At 41.1% G+C, this 22206-nt stretch overlaps 1 protein-coding gene across 1 annotated transcript in view; it reads right to left on the reverse strand.

Annotated features, from left to right (window-relative positions):
* SORCS3 (sortilin related VPS10 domain containing receptor 3) overlaps positions 1 to 22206 on the reverse strand; it is a 307446-nt gene that overhangs the window by 61991 nt on the left and 223249 nt on the right. Inside the window, exons 8-11 of the mRNA XM_068949693.1 lie at positions 10334 to 10423; positions 7265 to 7444; positions 4346 to 4492; positions 3544 to 3646 (exon numbers count right to left, since the gene is read on the reverse strand). Coding sequence (XP_068805794.1) covers positions 3544 to 3646; positions 4346 to 4492; positions 7265 to 7444; positions 10334 to 10423 — 520 coding nt within the window. The remainder of the gene's footprint in view (positions 1 to 3543; positions 3647 to 4345; positions 4493 to 7264; positions 7445 to 10333; positions 10424 to 22206) is intronic.

Here is a 22206-nt window from a genome sequence, read left to right on the forward strand (position 1 = left end):
TCTGCAATTTGGCAGTAGCTTTGACATAGATAATGTAATTACCTCTGTCTCCACTGCTGATCGGATCTAAGTCAGTTATTCATACCGCTTTCACCTCAGCTGAATTTAAAGGTGAAACCCTGGCCCCACTGAAGTCCATGACTTCGATGGGGCTAGAAAGTCAACTCATGATTCTGTCAAAATGCTCAACATAAATTATAACTGATTTCAGAACCTGCAGCCAAACAAAGCAAGCTTCTTCCCAAGTTTATCAATGGTTTACAATGAAGACTTATTAATGAGCATTGTGACGCAACTAAATACTAGCTCCTGTTAAAGGGAACTTTGTTTGGTTAGGTAGGAACCTCACCTGGAGGAAGAAAGAGTGCAGAGATTAAGCTGCATCAAATGACAGGCTGAGCAGCATTTTAAACAATGCTGATCGTCTTCTGAAACTAGACCAAACTGTAAGCCCAAACTTACTAGCTTGCTCTGTAGGGTTCTTAATTTTAATCTTGTCATTTCCACTATGATGGAAATTATTCTGCTGACAGTCAACTCTGCATTCGCAACGTGTTAGGGAATGGCTATGCCTCACATCAGAACAGCACTCAGAAAAGCTCAAACATCAACCTGAACTGTGCATACAGACAGCACAGTACAATACTATTTGGAGGCACTACCGAAGGAATTGAAATGAGTAATTTTTTTTCAGAATCCCTTTTCTCAGATGGCAGAGAGAACCTCAATTCACGACATTATGCAGAGTAAATCACAGACTTGGACTAAATTGCCACCCCTGGAACCAACAGTTGCAAGAGTGAGGTTCAGTAATTGAAAAACTTGTACACGCTTTGAACAGACACTTTTAGGTCATTCCCAACACCACATTGAGGTGTTTCTTAAAGCAGGTGTAAATTCCATGGAAGGGAGAACTAATATTTTTTCTTTAAAAAATAGCAAAGGGAGAAAACCCTACACACCTGTAGCATCAACAAAAGCACAATAAAAACACAAACATGAAAATGTTGATTGAATTTCTGACATTTAATGCTGGAAAATGGGAAATTAAAATCCAGATGCAGGTTGATGTACTCCTGTCAGCATTATGGAATCCAACTAGCCACACTGTTGTGACAACAGTTTCCAAAAATAAAACCTCTAGCTCAGGGTTGCAGGACAATTCAGAAAAGGCTTTTCCATCAATGCTCAGGAGGAAGGAGACATCGCACTGCCCAGCTACCTAATCGTCTTCCCTAATACCAGTAAGAGTAACCAACTGCATTGTATGAATGCACAAGAAAATCCTGCATTGGGCAACCATTTAAAATAACAGTCTACAGGAACATCCAAGCCCTAAAGGATCATGAGAATGGATCTGCCGCGCCAGTCCCAAGGTCTGTCTAATTCCTATCATGCGTGGAAGCCCTCAAGAATTAGACATTGGCTTAAATGCAGAAGCGTAAGTTATGTACCATTGTACTCTAAATATTAAAACAACAACCAGCTTTCCAACCAGGGATTCACAGACTGTGGGAAAGAAACGAAGTAAAATAATGAGATTCTATAGCTACCACTTCTATCTGTCTGTTATTTTCTGTAACTTGGTTCCATGATTTCCTTCATTCTCTCTATGTAGCTTCATTCATTATGTGGATTCAAACCTTATCAAAGGTAACTAACTCCCAAGCAGGTCAAGAGGATTTGGATCAAGCCTTAGTATTGGCAACTCTACAACTGAATACCAAGAAATAGAGCTTCCCTTTGCAAGAGTCTGACCTCCGCCCTCACATCAAGAGTCTGAGTTTCCCATCATTATTGGAAACGCACCACTGTGAGTCAGAGTAAGACATTTCTCAGTGGAGGGTTTGAACAGTCATTCTTTGTCAGAAAAAGTTGCAATGCTTGCCCTTGAACACGTTCACGAACATGATGAGACACTCCCACTGTTGAAAACTGGTTAGTAGAAACAGATGTATATATTCCCACTAGGTTAAGCTTCTTATTGTACAAGGCAGTAGGGCTGAAATAATACTCTGCCTTTTAAAGGTTAATTGCTAGATTAGGGAAAGCACTCATCCCATGCACTGGCAGCTTGAAAAGAACCTCATTGACTAACAATTTAGATCACTCCTTAGAATCTCACAATCCTGCTGCCTCTATTTGCTTCTTCAAAGATTAAAGCAAAAAAGCCTCTGCAATCGCAGCATCATGAGCTCGGCTTGCTCCTAGGCATCTGTCTAGCAAGTGTGACCTGCCAGGAGTGATGACTCCACTTGGCTAAGCATGGGAAGATCTGGAGGTTTAAATCAAAGTATGTTACCCTGTTTGGTCTCTTGATCAGTGAACTGGAAATCACACTGTTTCCTTTGCTGAGCTAGAAATGTCATCAGGGCAACCTCTCTCAGGTTATGGCTTACTCTGGCAGGCACACCGAAAGCACAGAGGAACATGAGAATGGAAATGACTGGAAGAAACAGTGTATATTCATGCAGGCAATATGCTAATATGACACAATTGCAAGCCACTGCTAGACTGAACAGGACAAAGAAGAAAATCCGCCAGAGAGAATTAGAGCTAAAGTGAGCCTTGGAAGGAATAGTCAAGCTCTTGGAACATATTTTGTAACATACCTACTTTGGGCTTTTATTCACTTAGGTGAGTAAGTCCTATCCTTACTACACAGACAAGTAAGACTAGGCTAATGTGAATGTTCCTCTACTGAGAGCGTACTAATGTAAGAGCCTTCCTGTGAAAAGGCAGGACAGCATACTTACTCAAAACGCCATCTTTCCATAGCACCAGCCATTCAGAAAGTACTTTGTTACCCCAGCAGCTCCCACATAGCTAAGCACTGCGAGAGCTCTAAGAGCAGTTGGGTAGCTCTGTCCATCCTGATTAGGCTGTGTGCTATGAGAGGGCAACAGAGAACAAAAAAGGCCTGTGATGGTTGTCAGATTAATTACAATGGATCAGCCACTGCCACCATGCAGCACTTTAGAAGGCTGTCATTAAAGCATCTCAACCTGCCAGAGCACCATTTCACAAAACAACTGGCAGCAACAATGACCCACGCAGTGCTGATGAAGTATTGCCAGCCTTGGAGCAAAATGGTGTAGAAAGTAGGTGCCATGCACAAGAAAAGCACCCATGAAGTCTGTGCTTGACCAGAACGACTTTGTGACAACTCTGTGCTTGATCCTCAAAAGTACTGATATCTTCTGGAAGTGTACCCATGGTTACAGGCCATCTTCTTGTTCATGGCGACTCCAGCAAATAGGTAGATTTACATGAGTGGTTAAAAAGATGTCAAGTGAGAGAAATTAGTAATCCTAGTTAGTAGGACCCCATGCATCTGCAGACTTAGACCTGCACACAGCTAACTGCAGTATGACAAATAGCAGACAGGTATCATCTTATGAGAAATAACGGGCCACATTTCTTCTCGCAGATCGTGACCAATGGGAGTCAATGTGAATTAGCTGACAAATAACATCTCATTTACACTTTCAGGCTCCCAGTGAGGCATGGGTGAGCAGTGAGAAGCACTGCTTATGTTCTTACCTGCTGCCACCAGCAGCCCAGGAGCTGTCTGCTTGCTGGAAATGCTTCCTGAAGTATATGGATTCTCTGAGAGTTGCAGATGTAAGTGCAAGGAACAAAAGGGCTGTTGACAGGAAACAAACAAAAGGCAGAAGCTTTAATATGCAACAAGTCAAATATCAGAGGAACCCTTGGTGACTGCTGACAGATGCTCAGATCCTTCTGAAAATGACCACTCTACTCTTAGCATTGTTTTAAATAGCAGCATATGTTCATTTTCTGAATAAGCATCATAAAAGTAACTGAGGGAAAGAAAAGCAGGAATGCAGCATTGGAACGGAGCATGTCTGCATTTGTTTTTACCAACAATCTGATCTAGAGCCATTTCCTCCCAGAAATCTTCCTATTTTGACTTAAGATCCATAAAAAGGTCAAGTAAGATGGTCAGAATTTTCTATTTTGGCTTAAAATCTATAAAGTTACAGAAACAGAAATCCACTTAACTTACCAAGCAAGTTAGGAAAAAACACAGGAAGAGAGATGCACCAGTGAAACTCCAGAGGAATACCATTCCTTTGAAACACAGGGGCTATGGACTACTGTAGAAAAAACTGTTCACTGAATGTAATTGAATTATGGCAGTGAACCCAATCTGAAGTTCTCATCCATAAACTGTGCCTTATTTTAGACCACCTTACCCTGCAAGTTCTCCTATTGGCATGAATTCCTCCTCCTCCCCAGCTTCATTTCAAGTTTTGCTAGCCCGGTTAATACAAGAAGCTCTGAAGGAGTAGGTTGTGTTTTGGGAAGTTTCGCCACTTACCAGCTGGCAAACAATAGGATCCCCTCTTAGATCAGTGTCTGGTGCCTGGAGCAAACGCCAGTCTCTGCCTTTGTTGTAGGTAATGAAAGTCTTGATCTGGTCATCTACCTTCCTGTTAGCCAGGAATATGCCTTTGATCCCTGCTACCTAGGAAAAATGGAGAGAGATTAAAAAACACATCAGAGGAACAGGCCAGAAGAAGGCCCCTTCTGAGGACTCTCAGGAGCAGCAGCTCTCCGAAAAAGCAATAAAGTCATCTCAATCCAGCCTTAGAAGACTGGGAATGACCGTTGCAATTACATCCAGATGTTGCCTGCACAGCTGGCAGGGCGTCTTGCAGTCTCTCTCTCTGGAAGGCAAAGATAAGGATTTTCATGGGGCAAATCCCAAGTCAACAGCCCATTTCTCTTAGGTTTCCCTGAGTGGCTGCAGACAGGCTTACAAGGGACTTGAACACAAACACCATGTCACACAGTGGCTCTGTGGGCCTGGGGATATGCTCTTTCCCACTCCTCCCCCACGTTTCCTTAACATGGGAGACCGCAGGTCACATCAGCAGCAGTACGGGTACTACAGTTGGGTCAAGTAGCAAAGGAAAGGGAGGGAAGATCCTGAGGTCACAGAGGAGGTAGGGGTGCATCAAGGTGCATCCACAGAGTGGGCCTCTGAGTTCCTGTTGGGCAACATGTTCCCAGCTGCAGTACCAGCTGGCAAGCAAGAGAGAGATGCAGAACTTCAGAAAAAATAAAACAGAAAGGTTTTTATGGTCTTTTTTCATTTACACAAAAAATGGAAATGCTTCATTCTGAATATGCTTAAACATTGATTTTTTTTTTTTTTTGCAAACTTGATTTCTTCACTTTCCTTCCACTCCCAAATTCTATCAAAACCAATCCAGTTCCAAATCTTTTGATTTTTGTCAGAAGAACCCATTCCAACAGATATGGTCCTGTCAAAATGTCCCCAGGCAAATCTAGCATTGAGTCTGGTCTCTGTTGCACACCTGTGAAAGTGAGACAGGAAGAAACAGCTTGCTGCAAACCCGGAACTTCCTGGAAACAGCAGGATTACGATGCAAAGCCTTCTGCTCTAAAACCCATTGTGCAACACTACCCTTTGAATGACCCTGTGAAAATCTTTAGTGGCATTTTATATGTGAAGCGTCTATGATACACAGCTGGGGAGTACAGAGTGCCCAGCAATGGGAGGTAATGCATGTTTATTTTAGCTAGTTCACCACAATATAAAAATATATTTTCTTTTTAGAGATATATTTAAGTAGGGAAAAAAAGAAATATAAAGCTTGTCCTTCATTTTGATTCATGTGTTATTTGTGAGTTTTCTCTCCTTGCCTTAAATTACCAGGATGACCTACGGAACCTCTTCATCCTGGCACATCAGAACCACTTGCTTCTCCAGAGGCTTAGAGACATACAAATTTATAAAGCAAGTTTGTTTCGCAAGGTAATCTACATGTCCATTCCGTCTCTCTACATGATAGATAGGAGTTGCCTTAAACAAGGACTGACAGCAAACCTCCCTGAACAGATCCACATAAGTCCCTAATCTATTTTGATTCAGGCCAATCAACTTAGACACCAGGATTCTTCACTGAAATACAAATCCAGGCAGATGGAAAGTTGTTTAAGCTTGTTACTTCCATGTGAAATCCCCACTGCTAATCTGAACATTTATGTTTGGGAAGAAAACAGCTACAAACTATTCCCAGCAAGAGAAGTCTGTTAGTAGAGTTAGTAAAAACGCTCACGGTTTTTACAAACATATTGATGATGATGTTAAAGTGATATTATTTTGGCTGAAGGAAATAAGTGTATAAACCTGGCTTCTGTGTGTAACTCTAAACACTTTTCTCCATGTTAGAGTAGAATTTCCCCAAGTCAGTCTGCAACCATTACTGTTAGTATTACAGACAATTTTTGTTTGTTGCCAGCAGAGCACTGAACTCTGAATAGTGTTTAAAATCTCAGGAGATCTTCCAGTCAATGAGATGCACCAAAACCAGAACATTCTGAGGAAGCCAGAAATTGGAAAAACTACTGTGAATGGACTGTGCTTGGCCAAGGTTGAAAGGCCTGGCAGAAAAAGGAGAACAGGAGATGATTCAAGATAGAAGTTATCCCACTATCATCTCCAGGCAAATGTCACCTACAAACTTTTGCGTATAGTTCATAAACTGCTCAGTGATTACATAGGTGGAATTCAAATTCCCTGTCTTCAGCGCCTACAATGCCTGTGAACAAGTGTTTCTAGCTCTCCAAAGGGAGAAACCAGTATTTCAGACTATCCCTAGTCAGCCACATTAGCATGAAAGGTTTTTCCCATTTGGAAGTTTGCGATATCTCTTTCACGGGAGGATCTGTGTTAGTCTTATGCCAACTTTTAGACCCAAGCAGAGCAGATGCAAAATTCTATCACTCTAATTTTTGGAGTTTTGCACTCTTCTGGCACCAAGGTTAAGTGCTGACGAACGGTGTACAGAACAAAAACCCTGAAGACAACAATAGGCAATAAAACATTATAGGGGCCCAAGATGTCATATAGCCTAACCAGTTACTAACTTGAAAGCAACAAGTTATCACACCAGTCAGAATTGCACTGCAGAATGCAGTGCATTTATATGCATCTATGCCCACATGGGCTGGCTCAGAATCAAATTCAATAAATTAGATTTTAAATTAGATTTATAAAATTTAAATTGAATTTATAAAATCAAATCCCTGGATTCCCTGCTTCAGGGAGCAGTGCCATTTTGGTGCCTGCATAGTTGTATCTCTGGAGACCATAGCTCTGTCTGAGATGACCCCCAAAAATGAAGATCCTGGAAGGGTGGTGACAGATTTACACTTGTCTGAACTAGCAAGCAGTTGCTGTTCTTCCAGGGTGACCTTTACTACATACCTCATAAAGGTCAATGATGATATTTCCCTCCAGGCCTCTACTGCTTTTCACATTTTCCAAGGCCAGGGTGAAGTACACCCCTCGGGTGTCAGAGATGTACAGATTGTATGTATCGTTCTGGTTCCACTCTTGAACGGCTGCAAACACCTGATTCTCATCTGTGCTGATAATATGCATGTCCTGTTAAAAGAAGACAAAAGGCCTATTACTAAGGATCTCTATATTTCTTTGCCTTTTGGGACATGTAGTAATTACTATGACTTATGAAAGGATGGAGATGGAGTATGAATTATAGGTGATCTTAAATAATTTTCTGTTAAAGTAAGCCAATAAATTACCATAACTGTGACTTTTCTGCATTTCTTTCCCCCGCCCTTTTTTTTTTTTTTTTTTTTTTGTCAGTGGCCACCAGCTGGGTGAAGGGTTTTTGCCTTCCTCATTTTTGGTAGCTTGAAGGAATTTCATCCAGCTGCATTTTTTATTTATAAATTTGAAAGTCAATTTTATCTCTCCTAGAAGATTCACAACCCTGGAGCCTCTCATAGTCACTAAGCCTGGTGCAACAGCAGACTAAGAGCAGTGAAGGCTTCCATTCACATGCTGAACTAATGGGCTGTGCTTTTAGCAGGTAAAGAACCAATTCCAGAAACCAGAAGTGAGTTCAAGTTTCTTTGAAGCTGAGGTATGGGGATCAGTTTGAGCTGCTGCTGGTAGTGAATTTTAGTAACAGACACACTTTTCTACTGAGAGTTGGTCTGAGATCTATCATCCCACGATGCAGGCTATCAAATAATTCACCCACCAAACTGTGCTGGATTCTTGCTGGTGACCAAGATGTGAAGGTCCAGCAAGGGCTTCCCCATCTAGTTTTAATGTCAAAGAATTTTGTCAGTGCATTTCCTTCTTATCCCTTTAAAGCAAGTTCATTACTTGGAGATGATTTCCGTCCAGCAAGGCTTCCCCACTTAGTTTTAATATCAAAGAATTTTGTCAGTGCATTTCCTTCTTATCCCTTTAAAGCAGGTTCATTACTTGGAGATGATTTCCAGGGTGACGATGAGTAGCTAAACACTTCATCCTTGCCACCCTTGTTGAACAAATTAACACTGGTTCAGTTAGAAACAATGGCACTGTGGTTACATGGGCCTTCGTTGTATGTATTTAAACATTTATATCTATTTAAAATTCCCCCAAGATGCCAAGTAGTCCTGATTAATTTCTTGTATTGTTTCTGGATCAAGAAACCTTAATTTCTCATTCAGAGGTGTTCTGCCACTCTATCCACAAGTGTGTGTTTGGAAATCTCCCAAAGGATAGAAAGACCTGGTTTGGGGGAGAGTATGAACTACAAAGAGGAGAAGTTGGGGTAGACAAGATGAGGCTATTCCCAGTAGACTTAACACAGTCTATCAGCATGGCATGAGGAGAAAGTCTTTGGGGGCTTAAGCCTGTCCCACTGAGTGCAGTCAGTGGGAGATCTGTCATTTCCTGCAATGAAAGGAGACTCTGAATCAGGATGTTTGGTTCTTGCCCAACAGCTCTAACTCCTTGAAGATTAAGCACATTTCCTACCCATTCCAGCAGAGTGAAAACATAGCAGATCATCCAGTGACTTTAATCTGTTTTGACCAGTTGCAGTGGAAATATTGCATTACTCTATTGTCAGCTTCATATATGTACAATTCCAGTAAAGTTCATTACTCTATAGATGACAGGACACCTGCTTGACTTTTTAATGAGGGGGCAGCTTTCAATGCCAAGCCATAAAGTGGGAGCATAAATAGTGTTTTTTCCTCCTGAAAAATAGCATCAGCATTCCAAAAAGTCGGTGTGTTGTGATACATTGTGAATCCATCACTACTACGGAAGGACAATCAAAAGAAACTATATCTGTGCTCTGTGCTATGCAGGTGTCAACACACTGTGAACCGTGATCAGCCTAAACATGAAGGAGAAGTTGAGGTGCAATGCAAGGAGTTCAAGGAGTCCAAGATGCAAATCTCCCACAACTGTAGCTTTCATCTACAAGTTAAAACAAGCATCCCGTCTGCTAGCTGTCACTATCCTGTTGGCAATCAGAAGGCTAGATACAGCCCACAAGGCAAGTCTATCCAACTACTATTCCCTCAAAATTTTCATTTGTAGAAGGAAGCAAAGGTGAAGGTCGTTCTGTTGATCATTAGATTCCTCTACTGTCCCTTAATAGCCATCTTGTGGCTCCAAAGAGTAGTGGTGGTGTCAGCTGCCCTGCAGGGCTACCCTGGAACTTGTATCTATCCAAGACACTGGAAAGGTTCATCTTCTGTTCTGCCCAATTCCAAGCAATGACTTATCTCTGGGAGTGTAATTCCAGAGACATATTCTCCTTACTGAAGCTTCCCCGTTTGATCTGGTAGAAAGCTAAGGCCTTAGAGGGGAAAGCCAGGCATAGTGCTACTAGAACTACCAGCTTCCCTCCCTCCCAGGTGTGCCAGATAACATCATCTCAGGCATTGCCATCCCAGTCATCTCCTAAGCAGTATCACACAGTGCATCTGTGTGTCCAAAGCATCCTAAGAGCTATGCTATTTTAGGCAGAGCTTTTAGGGAGACAATTATACCTCCATGAATTGTTGCCAACGTCCAGCTATGGGATGGGAACAGTGAGGCTCTATACGCAGGACTGTTAGCTCTGTGCTACTTCCACTGGTTGGAGACTGCAGTAGTGCTCAGCATCCCAAGCATTCTCCTGGGCCCCCAGTGCCATGGCCAGGCTTATGAGCAAAATCATTTCTAGAGAACAGAGCAGGATTGGGAAAGACATGTTCATAGGCAACCAGGGGAGGAGAAGTTAGCATAAGCTCTATTTGACGAGGCATCTGTTTGCTCCCACTCGCTCTTTCAAGGACTGCAGGGAAATAAGGAAACTGCTCCTCTGAAAGCCTCACTGATCAAAGGTAGGGAGACATAAAGATCCTAGCCCCATATTTAAGAAGGAGCATTCAGGGAACCCAACTGGGGCACTTCACCATTAGACAGGTGGTACTGTTCAACGTGTTGCATGCCTGTGTTCATAAATGGTGCACTCACCTTAGGAAGGGAGTATTTGGGCAATTTAATCTGGGCAAAAGGCTCCCGTCTGTACGACACGTAGTAATTTGCTCTTCCACCAGCTGTCACCTGTGAAACATCAAAGAGGGTGAGTGATGACCCTTCTGAGACACCAGTGCTGACATCTCTGAGAGGCTTTGACAGCAATCCTTTCACACGTCTTTTCTGTCACCCAAACAGCTATCTCTAAAAGCATCTGTAGAACTCCATCAGAGAAATCCCCATACTTGGGAGGGATGGTGCTTTATTGCTTTATTTACACGAACTGTGCTATTGCACTTTCCATCTTGTCTCTCATGCTTCAATTCCAGCATCACTTTACAATCAGGGATGTCAGGAAAAGGGAGAAGCAGGTGTAAAGCTTAAGGTCTTGAGTAGGAGAAAGAATGATCTGGGTTCAGTGCATGGTTCCAGCACAGACTACTTTGAGCAAGTCATTTAAATTCTCTGTGTTTCTGCTCCTCCTCTGAAGGAAGGAGATAATAACTCTTTTCTCTGCTGCTTCTCAGCCTTGTCTGTTTGCACTGTAATATCCTTGGGCCAGGATAGTCTTCCAGCAAGCTTTTACAGTGACTAACAGAAAAGATCCACACTAGCACCATTTAATGCAAACAGGAAATACAATGAATGCACCCTTGGAAAGCTGAAGATAAGCTCTTAGATGCTCTATGTCCCTAAAAAATTCTTCTCCATGAAGAGTTCTCACATTGTCTCTGAATGAGAGTGTAGGGGGAATGGACAGACATCCAAATGCTGTGGTTTTATGGACTGCATGAACATTAGCTGTCAAGGCTACATTTAAATGCCACATATCGTTGAGAAGCTGAGATTTTCAGGCTTCCAGTGATTTACAACCCTCATTTCTAGCACTGGTAATTCATAAGATACTGGATTTTAAACCTGTCATTAGTCCCTTACTCTTCCAGTGGATATTCTTTTTGGCACCCTTTTAGGCTTGGCGACAACAAGGCTTACATCGGTGAATTTCCTGTTTTCTGCTGTTTTGGCAAGCTTGCAGATTTTAAGATAAAACAAATCACAAAGCACTTCTTTATTATATGAAATGTCATTTGTTGGCTTCTTACATTTCCAATAAAGTGAATAGAAAGATCCTAGACTGTCTCCTGATATACTTCCCTTTGTCTAACAGTGGTATTTCAGAGTGAGCTTACATGGAATATAGTTATGGCATCAATTATGTACTCAGTAATGATATCGCCTCTAGATAGTGGCATTCTTCTCTAGAGAAGCTGTCACTTGAAGAACATGATACTACTACATTTGATATCTAATCAACTCAAGATAAGGCTCTTCCATTGACAGCTTGAAGAACTGGAAAGAAAGAAAGGTTTGGAAATAGGACAGGCTTCTGCATCAAGGTCTTCCCTTCTCCTTGTTTGCCATTTTAATTTGTAATGTGATCAAAGCTGCATCTAGCACTCCCCAAAAAAAATTTAAAAAAAAAACCCAAAACATTATACCAAACACTGCATAAGAAGTGAGTAAAAATGGTCCATGCCATACTGAGATGAAATTCTATACAGACAGCACAGAGCTAATGTCAAAGGGAAACACACGCATGGAAACGAAAAGCAGTTTGCCTGGGGTGTCACAACAGGCCAGTGGCAGTGACAGGGAGAGAAAAGGGGTCACCTGAACCTCACCCCATGTAAAGCACACTGTAGACTGCTACAGTAGCATTTCTGGGCCCCGATCTCCAGCTGTGATGATGGTCCAAATGCTGCAAGTGTTATTTCACAAGCACATCTTTGCCATCTAGCATAGTCGCATCAAAATCAGATTTTCACAAGAGAGAACAGACTAAGCAGTTGATCCACTCTCAGTCTAACTCAAAGGTAAAAATTCATGTTTGCAGTAATTGTATGATTGCACTTTATCAGCTGTACAAACATTGCTGAAAGGAACCCACACTTCTAGGTCATACCATCTAAACAGTGCGGGGAATATTCAAATATCCCCTCTTTTCTTGGTGATATTTCTGTCCTCTAGTGGAAGAGCCAAATCCTCACATGATAACATCAGCATAACTCTGCGATGTGAAATCACTTTATGCCAGTTCATGACTTCAACATCAGCTCATTATTTGTACAGATAGGAATGAATACTCTCAGTGACTACTTCGCAAGGACCCTGGGTCCAACATCCACCTCTTCTGATGGGCTGAGACATGGTCATTGACTCTCCTTTCAGATGCAGATACAAATATTTACATATTCCTTAGGAATGCAGTGATGATTAATTAACATTGGGAAGAGTCAACAATTTTCAAGTTAATCACATGAAAATGGTATGGAAGAAATTTCAAGAGGTGATCAAATCCTCCCTCTGTGCCAAGAGAGGTTCTACTCCAAGTCTGCCACTGCCAAAAGATGTTATGTAGTTATAAGATATAAGGCTCTCCAAACTGGTTTTTTTTTTTTTTTAATCAGGTAGAAAGGTAGGGTTTGAACACTGTTCAAGGTCACTATGCGTTAGCTAAACTCTCTTTTAGTCCTCTACCTGGCACTAAGTTGCCTTGACAAAGGTTTAGATATAGAAGCCTTTGTGGTCTGTGATCTTTCTGAGCCAGTTATATGAAGCCACCCACAAATTCTGCTGGCAGGGGTTGCGTGAAGCTCATCTCAGCCAGGACCTCATCTTTGCATGATTTAGATCCATGCTCATAACAGTTCCAAAAATGATCAAGCCTTCAATACAGCTTTGGCAAGTACTGTGCTGGAGAATTAATTTTGGAAGGCCCAGCTTAATTTATTTTGATGAACTTTTCCTTTTCCTATGAGCAAACTCTCCAACATTGTAAATCCTAGAGATTATGATAGCATTTTCCCCTCTAACGCCTCCTTTTAGTTCACATTTGATGAATGTCACCTAATTATTTGCTGTGAGCTCATCTGTCATGCTCAGTATAGAATTAGCTGGGTTTGTCTTTTTCTTTCTCCTTTGGTAATGACTGGCTCATTAATCTGTTTTTCTAGATTTCTATTTTGTGTGTTTAATTGGGCTGCTGGCCAGTAGAAATTATTCCTTTGGACAAAAGTGTTTGTCATTAAACACATCTGTCTTTCCTAACTCGTGTTTTTTATTTCCCCCTCCACACACGATCTACCAATCTTCTTCAGTGCCCTCACATTTTGTTACAAGAGGGAAGTTTGGTCTCAGTTACATCAGCTGACGCTTGAGAAACTTCAGGAGTTTCTCTTTGCCCTAAATTTTCAGTATGCTGACCATCAGGACCTGCAAAGGACAGAGTACATCAGACATAGAAGATAATAGAAAAATGTTTGCAAGGGTGCAGAGAATTACAGAAAGTCTGCCACAGAATCCATTCATTTCCATAATCTCTGTGATGTGCCTAGAAACACACTAAGCCATTTCTCATGTTAATGATTGATCATGATTCTTTAAGGACTTTTTCTTTCTTTCTTCTGTATTTTTTTAGCTAAGGCAGAAGACATTTTGCTCAACCAAAAATCAGATTGGTCATCTGAAAGAGTTTGGAAAGCAAGCAGAAAGAGTTACAAGTTTCAGGCCCCAGAATGCAAAGCTCCACGACAATCCAAGACATCCAAAATGACCTCAGGAACTGCAGAGCATAATGTGCCAGGGTTTACTCTCATCTTTCCGACTCACTAATGCTGGGAGACCTGTAGTTTCCAGGCATAAGGCAGGTATTGCTGTAAAGCCAACATGGAACTACAACATTTCTCAAATAACCTTGGGCTGAGCAAGACCCCTCCTGCTTCCTCCCGCTCAAAGGACTCACAGAAAGGCTAAAAGAATAGGCACTGCTGCTAACATTGAAATACAATCAATCAGAGGCACAGCCTTGGTGGAGAAACAGTGATGGTGTGTGGCTAGTGAACACTTCCTAGGTTAATGGCTAAGAGATCAGAGGGCTCTTTTCTATGCTGTTTATCAGCCTGGGCTATTGTTCACAAAGACAGTTACTTGCCCTGCACAGTTATTCGAACAGGTCATCTACCTTTTACATTCCTGATATGTTCAAAGCAAAAGAGAATTGATAATAGCACAGGCCAACGGCTCAGTCTACAGTGATCAGACTTGTTTATGTTTGCAATTCCTATAATTTACTTCCTTTCTCTGTACATCCCACGTCAAGTAAATGGGTACTCGGCCCATTACAGAACCAAATTTTAAACTTCCTTGTTGACACTCATTCTTTGGACATTATTTCCAACAAAGCTTTCATTTTTTCCTGAGATGACTTCCTTTACTTATAGAGTTACCCCCTTCCTAGTAACATCACATGGGTTGGTAGAAGTCAAAAGCTGAGAAACATTATTAGTGTTAGTATTGTAATGGCATCCTGGATCTGTGTTTTCCACCCTGACACGGTGTCTGGGCATCCCTGCTCACTACTTTAACCACAGTTACCCTTCATCCTTCTCATGAGCATAAAATCCCCTAAACCAAATTGTGGATTAAAGCACAGTGGAGCGATTCCACATTAAGCAGGCAGGCTGCTACGCTCACGCCTCTAGCGAGGGACTTCTGTGTTCTTCAGAGCCAGTTACTCTCTGGGCCTTGCACAGATCTGCCAGGGTGATGACTGAAAAGTTGTGCCCCCCACCCTCCCTCAAGCCTAAGTCCAAGAGATTCAGGAGGACTAGATCTGCACCAGTCCTGTGCAATGTTTTTCTTTCTTGATTGCTCACCATGGCCAAGACAAACCATTTTCCACATATTTCTAGGTACTGAGGTTCTCCACTGCCCCAGCATGAATCACTTCATGATACGTACAATGTAGCCCTAATTATCTCCCCGTGGTCTTCATTAATATCCTACCTTCTGCACAGTGCTTAATGCAACATACAATTACCTGAGTGTGAGCAGATATGCCTTTTTCTATGCTGCAGAAATGTATGAGGATTAACTCTTCTGTGTGCAAAGCACTCTCACCTGCCTGATAAACTAAACAAGTTTTGAAAGCATGCCACACTTCAGAGGGACAGACCTATCAATGAAAATTTGCTAAGAGAAAGCATTATTTATAGACACCATCTATTATACTGGCCCAGTCTCCAATTCACTTTCCCCTCCCCTCAGAGCTCTGAAAGTACAGCTAAAGGACAGAGGTGATCCTGAGAGAAAATACTGGGTTTGCTTTAACAGTAACTCCTGCAGCAATTGTGGACAGTTACACCAAAGCACAAGCTATGCTATAGCCGCAAATGTACGCTACCCACACAGAAACCAACTTAAGAGAGGTACATAATTGTACACATTAAATTTCCTTCTGAAGAATTTCAGAGCAAATGTATGAGTCTGCCAAGGTGATCCTTTACATCTTAAGCTGCAGATACCGCTCATACATCAGACAACATGAGAGGAAAGGAGAGAGAGAAAAAAGTAAGTAAGTACAGCACAAAAAGCCCTAGAAACAAAATGTAAATAAATAAATAAGTAAACAAAAGGAAAATGTTAATCAATTTTTATCAACAGATGTTTAGCTTCCAGTTCCAAATCTGATAACATTCGGCACAGCAAAGATGAAACAGTGCTAGAAATGGATGAAAAGCATCCAGCACTGAATAGGAAAGTAGCTAACTACTTACTGCCTGTCTCGCTTTAAGAAGAGCTTTTAACTAGCACCTGGGATGTATTTTCTTTCATCTGTATGGATTAATTTCCCCACTGGAGTGCCATCTAGCATTTTAAATAGGGGCAAGAGAAAATCAGCTGTAGCAAGCATTGTTCACCAGTAAAACAGGTGTAATCATGTTCATCATTTAAACGTCTTCATCCTATTAGTTTCATAATAAGTTTTTAATGATTTCTTCAATAAAAGACTCAAGGACCAGACCCTGAAGTTGGAGAGTGCTCCATTGTCCCGCCAAGCCGTTTTCTCTACCATCGATCGCAAAGATAAAAATCAATCGTAGCTAAGCAGGGTGAAGTTAAAAATAAATTGCAGGGATTGATTTCTGTTAGGACCTTTGGCTCCCAGTTAAAAAATGGAGGAAATAAATATATATTTGAACATGGTGTATTTCGCTTCTATGAAAATAAAGAGAAGGCTCTAGACTGGGAAATCAAAGTTTAATTTCTCCCCTCCCATCTTGTTTCACTGCTGAGAGATTTCACATTATAAAATATATCTTTTTCTCTTCTTTATTCCTGGGAAAATGTTCTGCATATTTAAGTTATTAAGTCGACAGCTTCAGAGCTGAGGTCAGGTATCTATATGAATCAGTACAATCTCTGCTGTGCCTGTGGCCACTGGTTGAAGTCTGCTCACCTGATAACTGACTTTGATTCAGCAAAGTAAATTCATTTAGCACAGCCTTAAATATCTACTAAATCTGAAACATACGCTCATGTCCTCCTAAATACAAGAGCTTACAAATTTTCCTGAATGCCAGTTAAAGGTAATAATAGTAAGAAACCATTTTTCTGAGTGAAGTTTTGACATCTTTAGTTTGTAGAATGATTAGGAACTTCTTTTTCTCTATAAAATCTTAAAGAGAAATGCCCCACCCACTCCAACATGGACACTGCCAATTCTAAACCTATCGAAAAACAGGAAATATTTTGAGAGCCTGACAAAAAATCATTTCTCAAAAAAAAATCCACTTTGATAAAAATGGAATTTGATTGAGATTTAAAAAAAAAAAAAAAAGACACACCACTTTCTACAAAAGCCATTTTCTATCAAACCACTTCAGCTGAGATTTTTGGACACACTCTGATGATGAGACACCAGGTATCCAAAAAAGGCAGTATTATCCATAGGTGCTATAAGGTCAATGCTGACATGTGCATATTTCTGATGCAAAAGAAGATTGAACTGGTTCAACAGCTTTTGGTAGAAATGTTTCCTCCTCTGAGCCAGAGGAACTATTCAGATCCGTATTGTGAGAGTCACACTTAGCTGTACCACGCAACATCATCTAGGGAAATTCTGAGTTAGCTTGTTCTCACTCATACTGCTGAGAAGGCTGAGACACAGCTTTTCTATACAGCCCTTTCCAAGTAAGCAAAACTCTTCTATCCGCAAAAATTACTTCAGAGGGTGAAAAAGGGCCAGACACCTGACTGGCAACAGAGAAGAGCATTTTGACTTCTTCTTCTTTGACATCTTCTCACTTCCCACATGGACTTCCTGTGATCTATAAGAACCTCACCTGTTGCCACACTCCTGCCTATGTAAGTTGCAAGTGACCACCATTTGCATCCCTGCTCACAAGTGGCAATGCCAAAGACCCCATCTCATTCAGGAAAATATTAACCACAGCCAGACTCCATCTTCCCTACTCCCCTCACACTCCTGCGTCATCACATCATCCTCAGGAAAAAGTGCAACCATCAGAGCACTTAGCTTTTTGGGCATGGGAACATTGCATGTCTCAGGGCAACTTGATCTGTGGGAATCTGAAGTCAAGAGATGGCTGCGCAATTCCCAGGGTTCCCAGGAGACTGAGCAACAGATGAAATGCCATAGAAAGTTGCCAAGATACGAGGGGAAATGGCAGAAAAGGTCGAGTAAGAGACGACAACAGTGATTAATATGGCAGTTTTTGGGCACTTGGAGAGCAAGCACACCAGACCCTCATACGAATTTCAGCCTGCAGTTAAGCACCTGGATAAATTATACCATGGGAGTGGAAAAGAAAAAGAGGCAGCTATGTCCCTGTTCTCTAAAAGCCTTGGAAAGTGATGATGTACTGCCTCTCAGCATGTCCCTTTTTGGTTAATGGTGCAAGGAACTTCTCATCTAAAGTGGAAAAGGAGCAGAGTCTGAAGCAAATAGTCGGCCTTTTTCAACCAGAGCTTACAGGTGCCACTCCTTGTCCTCATGAGGCAAGATCCCTGACCATTAGCCCCAAAGACAAATCAAAGTGTTCATCTCCCAAGGAACTACTTTGGCCTTCTAGAGAAAATAGGGATCACCTCAAATTCGAATCAGGTATCAAATTCTTCTAAAACCCAGAAGACTTTGCCAAACCCAACACCTTTGTCACTGCCCTGCAAAGTGCTGAAAGTCTGAGCTACATTTCAGATTGCAGACTCCAGTTGCACTCTGTTGGGAAAGCAGAGTCTGTACCATCTCAGGGAAAAGAAAGACATAAAAAAATCAGGATAGGTATTGCTCACCCATCCACACATCTCTGCACTGACTTACAGCCAGTTCAAATCAAAAAGACCAAAGTTACCCTGAGGGTCTCCAAGCACTGACAGAGACAGAAACTTCAGAGAGGAATGGGAACAGCGTTAACTGGATGCTGAGCTAGGCTGGTAGGACTGCTGGGAGGAAAGAAGAAAGACACAGGGTACAAGAAAGTTTTACAGGGCATCAAGAAAAACAACAAAATTTGTAGAGAGAGGAAATATATTTTATGTGACCTACACCTATAGCTGGGGAAAAAAAAGAAGGGACAACTTTCAGATACCTAATCCTTCCTCAGGATCCTTAGGATCTCATGAGCGTGCCCAAAAGCTTCTCTGCTTCTTTTCCAACCTTATCAATCCTAATCTTACAAAAGATATTACCTCTCCCTGTAAACTTCGTCTCACATCCTCAGGCCACCAGTAATTTATCAGCAGTATTACCAGCAGTCTTTATGCCACACATCCTGGAGAGTTTCATCATTATTACTGTACTTCTCCTGACACCTGGGGATCTACGGGAAAATACAGTCTTTATATGGGCCTGCAGTAGTGAGCTGAGAACATCCTCAGTTCCTGCTAGTGGCCAGGTTCATCAAACACAGGACCCCAGGCACCCAGCAGAACCACAGAGCTCTTTCACCTGAGATAACCTGTAAATTATGCTTACACAACTGAGAACAACTACTTTAACTTAGCAATACTTAGTCCCATTGTAGATTTATCCGTAAGAATGTTGCTTTCTGTAGAAACCATGATCTTAGAGCATGTTGCTTTCTGTAGAAACCACGATCTTAGAGCAAAGCTGATTTCCAACAAACAGTGCCATTTTCATACCCCTGTTAACAAGTTCTCAGGCCACCATAAATAAACAATACTATTCTGAGAATTTTGGGGCCCAAGACTGTCCTCACTCCCTGCAATATGTGATGATATTTACTGATGCTTTCTTGCATTTTCAGTATAATTTTCTCATCCGCTGGCAAGGAAAGCTACACAAACATTCCTGCTCTTCGGTTTAATAGCTACTCTAAAGAACTAAGTTTCATTAGTATGTTTTGTTTACCTAGAGAAAAATAAAAAAGCTTTTTGTCTAAACAATGCCTTCTCACTCAAAACCAGAATTTCCTGAAAAATAATCTCCATTTTCATTAAAGTATATTGCATTTTAGACTCTTCAGCAACCTGAACAGTTTCATTAGAACACTGATAGCAGAAAAAAAATACAGCTTGCTCGAAAAATATTTTCCCCCAAACAACTCTGTGATTTATTTTTACTGCATAAATTCTCAATGGACTAGGTACCCACATAAAACAAAAGACTATCCCTGACTGATCAGTCTTATAATGTAAGCTCTACACATGAGAAGAAAGTAGCAGTTCAGGTAATTGTCAGGAAGTCAGATCTTACAGACAGTCACAGGCTATCTCTGTGCCTGAGTTTAACAAGTCATACTCTTTCAGCAGCAAGTAGCCAAAGATACCTATAGGTAAAGTTATGTTACAGTTATCGAGAAAGCACTGGCTCCATTACTATATTGAACGCAGCTGATACTGACCTTAACAGCAAACCTGCAGCTAACGTTTCCTAGGCCCTCATGAAATTAGCTCCTCTTTGGTATAGTGAATAAATTTACACTTAATACAATATTCGTAGGTTTTCCCACAAATAAATGACCCGCTTTGCAAGCTCTATTAAGTATTAACCATGAAAGAAGGAGCCAATTTTGGCTTCTGGCTACCTCAGAGCAATCTTATTAATTTGAATGAAATCTTATATATGTAACAGAGAGCAGGATTTTCTCTTAATGTATGAATTTATGCAGAATTACCAATCTTAGATAGGGCTGCACTAGGCACCCTTAAATTACTTTGAGCAATCAAATAGAAAGTCAATCAATAAGTTCTGGGTGATCACCTATTGTTTTATTCATAAGAATTCTTCCTATTCTCCCCTAGTAGCTATTTCTTCCTTCTTCATTACTTTCTACATTTTTCATCCTAGACCCAGTCTCTTCAACCTCCCTTCATGGGATTTTCTTCCCAGCACAGGATCATTCTCATTTCCTTTCTTTGTACTGTAATTCTGCAACATCCTTGCAGAAGTGCTGCACAACAGCACACCACATGATAAGGAATCATTGATTTATAATGGCACTATAACATTTTCCATATTCTTCTTTTCCCTATGTATTATGCACCATAATATCACATCTGCTTTGAGTGCACAGAGTTATACAGGTTAATGCTTTCCAGGAACATGACACTACAGGCCTGCTTATCAACTTGATTAGAATGGGTATTTATTTACTAGTGAATAACTGCATACAGATAAACTAAAACATGGAGATCTGTAGCTGGGACTCATTTCACTTGATTTTAGCTGTTAAAAAAAGTTAGGAGTCTTTTCTAAGCTATACTTAGTTTCCTTCTAATATTAATGAGAAAGGCACATTCAGAGAGACACCCATCTCATCTTACAGCAGGTGTCTAGGGTAAGAGGAATTGCCCCTGAAGGTTTTGCTCTCTCCACTCGCTTTGGGGGAACACAGACTACTGGTTTCGATCAAAAGTCTAACGTTTTCATGACAAAAGTTAAATGAAATGTGTTCCTCTCTCTGCTCCTCTACATCACTTCTGATTTGTTTCAGCAGAGGCAAATCTGAATTCATGCACCCATCCTTTACGCAGCTACTAAATCTCACCAGGTTCTTAACATTTAAGTTGATATTTATTTATTCATCTCTGCCCAATATTTGAAATTCAAAAGAGCTGGCTCCCATATTTCTGTCTGAGATTATCCAGACAGAATTATACGCATGAGACATTGCACACGCTATGAATCTGATGCATCCCATAATAGGCAGCTACATCACATGGGCTGTGAAGCTAATATATCCAGGACATATCAGTACTCCTACATATGTACCAAGCAAACACTCTGCATAGCCCATCAACCATATGCTGGACACGGGTGGATTTAACGCAGCTTCAGCTGAGAAAGGTATGTGATGTGAATCTGAAGCGTCTGCATGTTACATCATGGAATCAATCTATGCAGTTTCTTGAGCCAGTTAGAACAGACTGCTGGATGACCAGAAAACGTGCAGTTATGATGCAAAAAGAGGGAAAAGTGATAGACAACCTGTGAAAGTGCAAGTCTCCTGCCAAAATCAACAGAACTCTTCAGGGTGTATGTCTAACATTTTTAAAAAGTGTGTGTGTGTGTGTGTGTATACGATTTTCACTTCAAACAACCATTAAGCTGAAATAAAACAGTGCTAAGGATATTCAAGGCACATCAAGTATTACCATATATATATAAAAACATACTCTCTCTCTATATATATATACATATATATATATATACATTTGCGAGAGAGGGAGGGAGAGAGAGAGAGAGAGAAAGAGAGACAGAGAGAGACATTTTATTGTTTTAACTTGAAGTAATTAGCAGCTATTAGTTTGAGCCTGGAGCATTATTTATATTCACTGCTAATTTGAGGAGAAGAACGTTCACACCAGGCAGGTGTCCTCACTGCAAGCCCAAGACTGAGTGGCCTTGCCTTAATACAGGTGAGACCTATGGAATGAGAAATCTCTGTGGGGCCTCGTGCTGGCCATAAAGAACTGGGATGCTCTATAATGCCCTCAGCTGCAGACATAAAGCACTAGATTAAAACTGTGTATCTCAAATACTCTTT

The sequence above is a fragment of the Struthio camelus genome, chromosome 7 (assembly GCF_040807025.1).
Source record: "Struthio camelus isolate bStrCam1 chromosome 7, bStrCam1.hap1, whole genome shotgun sequence".
Lineage (NCBI taxonomy): Eukaryota > Metazoa > Chordata > Aves > Struthioniformes > Struthionidae > Struthio > Struthio camelus.